General features: G+C 37.9%; 1 protein-coding gene across 1 annotated transcript; it reads left to right on the forward strand.

Moving 5' to 3' along the window:
- The first annotated feature begins 2,917 nt into the window (after positions 1-2,917).
- Positions 2,918-6,875, forward strand: LOC121415401 (cytochrome P450 2D6-like). The gene is made up of 5 exons (XM_041608600.1): positions 2,918-3,278; positions 3,819-4,324; positions 4,887-5,021; positions 5,515-5,854; positions 6,216-6,875. The coding sequence occupies exons 1-5, from the start codon at positions 2,918-2,920 to the stop codon at positions 6,419-6,421; spliced, it is 1,548 nt and encodes a 515-aa protein (XP_041464534.1). The 3' UTR covers positions 6,422-6,875.
- The last annotated feature ends 1,496 nt before the right edge of the window (positions 6,876-8,371 follow it).

Below are 8,371 nucleotides of genomic sequence, written 5' to 3' on the forward strand. Positions count from 1 at the left end.
ATACCGCAATGTTCCCACATATGACATAATAAATGATATATCTCGTTAGTAATGATGATTTGCAAATATTACTTCGTTCATACATCGCGATTTTTTGCAGTTTAATAGTGCTAATTTTTGTGAAAATTAGTTTTCCCTATTCATATTGTATATAATAGAGTATACAATGGCTTATGGCGGCCATTTTGAATATCATGAAAATAAATATTTTGTCAACAATTATTTTTTCAGAGAGTATATCACTCCTGCCACATAATTTCATGCATTTCATAGCCAATGTGCGCACAATTTTATGATATTCATGGGTAATTTGCATATTTTGGCGGCCATATTGGATTTTGCCAATTTGCGGAAAATGCTCAAGGTAACATGAGTGGCATCATCCAGATTCGTAATCAGCACCCTCTAATTGACAAGAAACCATCAAAATATAAAAAACAAGGTTTTGTCAATTTTCTATGGGGCCTATCCTGGATTATAGAGGGTTTTTGCATTGATAATGAGCTTGGTGCGGACGAAAACGCTTCTTTTTATTTGGTAATTGCGGCCTTAAATATTGACCGAATTTCATGTTTTTGTTATCTTTATGAAGAAGAAGAATCATCCTTTCAGGTCATGTGTCTGGATTTTTAAAATAAAAATTGTAATACATGTGATACTTTTGATCTAAAACATGAAACGAAATAATTATTTTCATGCAACAAAAGTTGTTTGTTTAACATTTAATTTCTGGTCTAAGCTTTAATATTATATATTATTTTTATAAGAAGGGTATCTTAGATGGGTCAGCAGCCAGCCTTCCATAGGCCAAGTACATTTAGCAGTTTTAAAACAAGAATACTGCACTCTGATTGGTCACATAGACCACACACCCACACAAATTCCAATATTCCCACACTGGGCCTCTGCAAGGTCACACTGTTTTGAAAACACTTTTCAACCAATCAGAACTCTGGATTTTATGCTACTCAGAAATTTCAGAAACCTCGTCTTGCGTTTTGGTGAAAAAAGCTGGCTGCTGACCCATCTAAACGGTGCTACATATCAAGAGTGACATTGTAAAAAAGGATAGAGTTTGAGCTTTCTGATGATATAAATAGTATTTGTGCCCAAAACACAAAATTTTGCACAATTTGCAACAGAAAACAGAGGAAGAAATAAATTTCTTTTTGAGGCATCTTTTCATGCCTGAAATTCACTTATTTATCAAAATATTTTATTATAAAAATAATCTTAATAAAAGAGTAACATTAACGCTTTCATATGCTACAGAAATAATCAAATTTACCCTAGGAAAAGTGGTTAAATTCTTTGAGAAAGAAAGTCTCACAATTCACAAAAAAAATTGCAGGAACATGATTTCAGCCACGAGAGAACTTGGATAAATCTTGCTCATTTTGCTCACTAACATACGGACTTGCAGACTGACTGAGAGCAAACAGCATTTTCGGACATGAAATAGTACATGTGAAATATACTTAAGTTTTCCCCCATTTTTTTCTTCATCTGGAACTTCTGGCGGCCATCCTGAGAGGCGCTGGTTTACACTGTAAACATGCAGATAGACATGTGTATGAATTGTTGTTTTCCGTCCGACGGTAGACACCTGGGCCCCGTCTTACAAAGAGTTATGATTGATCCGATCAATCGCAACCATGGACGGCCAGCAACGTCAACATCTATTTTGCATGTTTGTTCAAATATTTTCTAGATGCGATGCATATTCATGCATTCATTGCTGTCTTGAAAATTCACTGCGCTTCTCTTTGCATACAAAGGACATTGTGCAAATTTTGTGTCGAAAAAATGTTATGACACAAATGGATTTCCATAGAGTTATGATTGATCGGATTAATCGTAACTCTTTGTAAGACGGGGCCCTGGACACGGCATACTTGTAGATGAACCATAATGTATATGCCCCCTCAAAAAAAAGGTCCCCGTCAGCTTTGTCATGCGCCATTCCTGCACGCCTTTCATATAATTTAAAAAAAAAGAAAAAAAAAATCTGAATCTGTGAAGCAGACGATGTACCTTATTCGAAGATAATAATACCCAGGTTTTTTTTAGGTCTATTATTATTTCGACGGGTTGGCACTAAAATTAGAATGTTAACAGCATGCAGATATACGTGTATGAATGTTTGTTTTTCGTTAGACACCAAGGCACGGTATAGATGAACCATTTGTACGCCCGCCCCCGCCAAATTGTCATGCGCTATTCATGCAGGCGTTAGTATAATGTAACAAAAATCACCCTGAATCAATGGAGCAGCGCAGACGATGTACCTTATTCAAACATAATACCCAGTTTTTTAGTTCTAGTTTTATTTCGACGGGTTGTGCCCTCAAGGAAAGGAGGATTTTTTTGTAAACTTTTCTGATTCTATAAGAAAAAAAAAACGGAGAATCTCGAAGGAGGTATGTTTATTTACATTTTTGTATTTGTCTAGTGTATAGAAGTCATCCTTTATTTCTTTTCTTTGCAAAAATCAGGCTACTGCATGGTTAACGTTTATATTACTATAGTCACTGTCTCATGTCTCAATGGCCAAGGTTGTGTGTTATTTTCAAACAAAGTTTATAAAAATGTCATCAGTTTCGTTTTCAGCACACACATAACTTTAAGTAATGCAATGTGATTGAGAAGAAAATCTGATAATGTAATCGAATTTCCCCATTTACAACATGTATAGGAGCGGTCAAATAAATAAATAAACTGATCTTCTACATTCTGTGAGATAACGTAAGCTGATGAAAACATCTCGGCACGAGATAAGCATGATAAGCTTGGCAGATACTACTCAAACATACTTATGCAATCGATTATTTGCTTGCATGTTCGGCATGTTCGAGAAAATGCAATGTATTTATACGATTAATCGTAACAATACATTAACACTCCTATTTTGCAGAAAATGTCGATGTTTGCAGAGATGATTTCGGCGTCGTATCTGGCTACGACCGCGGCCACTTTCTTCATTGGATACCTCCTTGTCAAACAGCTATTTGGTAAACGATACAGGCTCCCGCCTGGTCCAAAGGGTTGGCCTTTCATCGGATCGTACCCAACCATTGTATCAGGAAAGTATGACCAAAGGGAACTTTTTGGCATGTGGGCTGAGGAGTATGGGAATATCTACACGTTCAACGTCTTTGGGACCCGATTCGTCATCTTGAACAGTCACGACCTAGTCCAAGAAGCGTTTCAGAGCCCCGACATCAACGATCGCGCCCCGATACTTCCTTGTAATAGGGCCCTGAACAGACCAAACACGGGTGAGTTGAGAGAGACCGTTTCAGACGGCTAAAGATTAATTAAAACAAAAAATTTTTCGGGGTCAAGAGGAGGCGGGTTGTAGAAATCCTTCTCAAAAAGCAAGAACTACCCGTAAATCATGTTATAGTAGGTCCATGCGTAAACGCATTGTTTTGAAATGAAACCTCCTCGGAGATATCGGTCAACCTATTATGGAAAAGATATGAACACATCAAGGGTAATTCGAAATGCAACCGTTACTTTATAAACACCTCAACTTGGGAGCCCTATTATCTGTTTTGATACTAAAGGATAAGTTATAGCTGCCACTTTATTCCAGAAAAATACAGCTAGATAGGTGCAACTTTTGTGCGGGGGCTTCCCATTGCTCCGCGAAGTATTTTAACGGATTTCAAGGTTGCGAGTGTATATTTGAAAATCGTTCAGCTTATCAACTTAATTGTATACCCGCGTCCGATTATGAAGTAAAAAAGTTATACTTTGCCAACATTTAGTGTTGAAAGATGTATTTGATTTTTTTTTCTTAATTTATTTTCAAGGACTCGGGTTAATCTCAGAAAACGAAGGCCCATTCTGGAAAGAACAACGTCGTTTTGTCATCAGTAACCTCCGTAACGTGAGGAAATCAAACAACAATTTTGAGGATTTGGTGATCGCGGAAGCGGCCAAACTTGTCAAAGAATTCGCCAGCCGGAAGTGTGTTGCCTTCGATCCAGCCGACAGTATTTTTGTCACGGCATCCAACGTCGTCATCGGCATCGTGACAGGAAAGACCTATGACTACAACGACGAGGAGTTCGTGGAGCTCACCAAGAAGGCGCGGGCGATCTTTGAGTGGATGGGTCCAGGATCATTCTTCTACCATGTCCCAGTACTGTCCTACATGCCTTTCGAGATCAACAAGATGGGAGATGTCGCTGCTAAGGGTATGTTCGACTTTCTGGACAAGATCTTGAAGAGACATCGGCAGTCCTATGACCCGGCAGACAAGCCAACAGACTTGATAGAGGATTTTCTACATGAACAGGCGAAACGAAATGCAAAGGTAACCTAGCGAATAAATGAGGTTTAATCCCAGGTAATACAGTATCAAATAAGTCGTTAAGTTGATATGGCATTCCAGACTCTGAACTGTGAGATCTAACAGGGTTGTTCTTCTCCTATAGGCTTTATATGTGTCGTTGTGTCATTGACAACACAAATTCAACGCACTCATCTTTGCTTTTAGAAAATGGTTATTACCTGCTTCCATTAAGAAAAAAAAATGGCACCCTGAATGAGAAAGTACAGCTTTTACAGTATTATCAGCCCGTAGCCGGAAAAAAACTCACCCGGCAAATCTGCAAATATTAAACGAAAAATTCATAATTATCGATTTTATAAAGCAGCACTACCTAGCTGTGGCATGTCACCATGTTTAAGACAGATTATTGCGCCATTCCCATATTATGTGTATGGCGCCATAATCTGTCTTAAAACATCGGAAAGTGCCTTATCTTTCTAATAAGTATTCGATTTGTGGAAACCAGAATGCAACGAGCCATTCTCCATTCTTCATGCTACAAATAAATTAGATGACCACTTCATATCCTTCTTGTCTTTTACAGAACATGGATGTGGGATCGTTCAATGATCTATGCCTTAAACAGGTTTTATGGGATCTGATCCTGGGAGGCTTTGAGACTGTCTCTACTAGCATTTTGTGGTACTTTCTCCTCATGGCCCAACACCCAGATATACAGGTAAATTCCCAGTCTCTTCAAATCATCCTACATTCTCAAGTTGAATGGACAATCGTATATGCATATAAGTTTTCTCCTACACCATGTTCACTAAAGCACACGACATTTATTCTAATTTACGCTATGCAAAGAATTGCCACCCAACACCTCTGCAAAAAATAATAATATACATGTCTTAAATGTCTAAATTGTGTCTTACTGGAATGAACAGTTCGGTTCAACAAAATTATCACAATTTGTCAGTTGATGGCATTTACATTTCCATATACTGCCAAAAAAAGACATTGTTAGTTTTTATTTTCAACCGCCCCTTGATAGTTATCCCGCGTTCACCTAATTTCGCTGCCTTTAATGGAACAATATTCATGATATTTGTCTCAAGCTCACTTGTTCTGCACAAACTCCCTAATGACCTCGATTTTGTCTGGCCAGGTTATCTATATTTTAAAAGCCAAAGTTGAGGGAATGGCATTTCTTATCCGTTTCATCACAGGCCAATGTCCAGGCCGAGCTCGATAAGGTCGTCGGGCGGGATCGTCTCCCATCCCTGTCCGACCGCAATAAACTTCCCCACACGGAATCGACCATGGTGGAATGCTACCGAATCTGTAGGGTTCTCCCTACGCAAATCCCACACCGTACTCGTTGCGACGTGAAGCTCGGAGGCTACGACATCCCGAAGGGGACGAACGTCGCCACGAATGCCTACATGCTCGCGTCCTCGGCCGCTGTCTGGAGTGATCCCGAAAAGTTCGTCCCGGACAGATTCATCGATAAAGAGTCGGGACTGTTCGACAGCAAACTGGAAGCTAAACTTATGGAATTCGGAAGTGGTAAGATATTACGAGAAGGGTATTACGAGAGGGATATTACGAGAGGGGTATTTTCAGACCGGGACATGTTTTGGTGCTCTTAACTAGGTTCTTAAATAGGTTCTCATTCCTTTTGATTGCCATCTAGAATCACATGAATTTAAATCATTGTTGTTGCATGACTAGTATCCTAGGAGTAGTATCAGTATCTAAAATAATTGAACTGGCACAACTTGGCACATGGGTAAAAAGTTCTAAAAAGTCGTGAACAAGCGAACATCTCGAAATTTTGGTCGCCATCAACACCAAAGCCGTTGATGTCTTAATGGTATTATCCATGTACATGTAGCAATGACAATTTATTACGATTTTCTTTCTTCAGGTCGGAGGGTATGTCCCGCAGAACAACTGGCTCGTACAGAACTCTTTGTGTTTTTTACACACATCTTACATCGCTTCACCCTTAAACTACCGGAAGGGACACCCATTTCTATGGCGGGAAAGTGTGGTTTGACGTTCCATCCTGACCCCTTTAAATTCGAAGCGGTTCCCCGAAATTCAACCATCGAAGAAGGGGCTTTCCTATAGACATGATAGAGGGTTGCCGGAATTGTAGAATATGTGACCAGCCAACTCAAAACCAACCCGAAGTCGCTATGGAGGCTTCTCTCTTTTCTTATTTCTTGAAGCTCTAACTGAAATTTCTTTCTTTTTCAATGAAATATTGGTTTCCGTTATTGTTGATCAAAGCTTTAGAGGATGTTCCTTTTTCGTCTGGATAATCATTTTGGCGACTTATTGTTGGTCTTTAGGTGGCTAGTCACGTCGTGGCAGGTCATGATTGTGGTTTCAATTATTTTGCACAATGTTCAGATCTGTATTCAGTATACTTACTGGACAAACCGATATTATATTGTTTTCAATAACCTTTCTTAATTTCCAAAAGAATGCTTAGTGAGATGATGAGCACAACTGTAATCATAATGATTTCTGGGATACTATTTTTTGTATTCTTGCAGATATTTAGGTGAGGGAAATAAAGTAAGATAAAGTATATTATTGTAAGCAATGAGGTTGAAAGAGTTTACTTCCAAAGTTAAGTGGCGGAGTATTATCTAGCATAATGGTCACAGGTGAATTAAATACGGGAAATAAGGTATATGGTGTATAACAATAATTTGGTATGTTATTTCGATTTTCGAATTATCGTTTTTGTAGTATGACGTAGGTTATGGGTATTTATCGTAGTCAAAGCAGACGTGATTATTATTCAATATAATGCGAGAATATTGTTGTTGGAGAATACGGGGTGGGAAATGGAGTATATTGTATAAAGTTTGGCATTGAAAGAAAAAAAAATGAAAAGTGAAAGGGAAAAGGGAAAAGTGCAAAATATGAAATCACTTTTTGTATTAAAATTAAGAGTCCGCAACAAAAATAGTGTAACATAGGTACAGACATTTGTTGAAAAGCAGCCCTTACTTTTGTTTCATCGAAACAAAAGTCTGTAATCTTTTTTTATATGTATTTTTCCCAAGTTATTTTGAAATTCTAAAGGCACCACATCATTTGTCATATTCATTTGTCTGAAGAAAGTCCGAAATGTTGTCAAGCGAGATAGACTTTCCCCAAAATACACTCCCGTCTGTTTATATCATAACATATCAATTATTCCCATTCCGAAGTATAGATTTGTGTGATCAAGTAAATGCTGAAATATGAGTGCAAATTAGAATGTGCAAATTAAAATTTGTTTTATGCGTGGCAAGACCATATGGATTTTTGAATTGACCACGTGTTAAGGTATCGTGTACGCTACATAGAGGGCAGTATAGGTAGAGAAATTATTTTGGCCTGTTGCAAGTGTTGCAATAATAGGTAGCGTTTTAAAAGGAAAGTATCTACACTTTCATTCAAGCACAAAAACACAAAGTAGATGTTAAACTAAATAATTGTCGATATGTAGTACATGTACATCAATATGAATTTCCAATATAGGTTCTCACATTTAACCTAAAAATTGGGAAACTGTAAACAAAATAATTGGAGGTGATTTCTCACCGAAAAAAAATGGCTATTACAATGGTAAAATCTTTTTGATGAGATTTTGCGGATTTTTTTCGCACTTCCCTTTCTGCCCCTATTGATTCACCACCTGTGTCAACGTAAAGCCAGCTGCAAAATTCATAAATGTAATACTTTGGGTTTGGATAAATTTTCAACGATACGGAGCGTGTTTAAAACCTGTTAATATGTTTGGTACCTAGATACTTAGATACAAGGCGTGTGTGTGTATGACTGAAAACGTATATAATCGAACCAAATCTGTATTCCCCATCCTATCGGAAGTCACCCGTAAAGTATCACTGATCGATCGTAAAAAGCACACGGTACTGTTACGGTGACAGATTCGAAAATAGTTTATTCACCATCTCATGATAATCTTTATGAGTCAATGCATTGCATGAAATGGATTTGATTTTTTTTCTTAAAAAATGTGAGCTGTAGACATAGGGTTCCAATGTGTGTGATATGGAA

The sequence above is a fragment of the Lytechinus variegatus genome, chromosome 5 (genome assembly GCF_018143015.1).
Source record: "Lytechinus variegatus isolate NC3 chromosome 5, Lvar_3.0, whole genome shotgun sequence".
Classification (NCBI taxonomy): Eukaryota; Metazoa; Echinodermata; class Echinoidea; order Temnopleuroida; family Toxopneustidae; genus Lytechinus; species Lytechinus variegatus.

What these genes read in the sequence shown, in the direction of transcription:
- LOC121415401 (XM_041608600.1), top strand. Translation starts at nt 2,918, where the DNA reads ATGTCGATGTTTGCAGAGATGATTTCGGCGTCGTATCTGGCTACGACC. An exon ending in AGGCGAAACGAAATGCAAAG is followed by an intron (nt 4,325 to 4,886) that starts GTAACCTAGCGA and finishes TGTCTTTTACAG; the next exon opens with AACATGGATGTGGGATCGTT. An exon ending in ACTTATGGAATTCGGAAGTG is followed by an intron (nt 5,855 to 6,215) that starts GTAAGATATTAC and finishes TTCTTTCTTCAG; the next exon opens with GTCGGAGGGTATGTCCCGCA.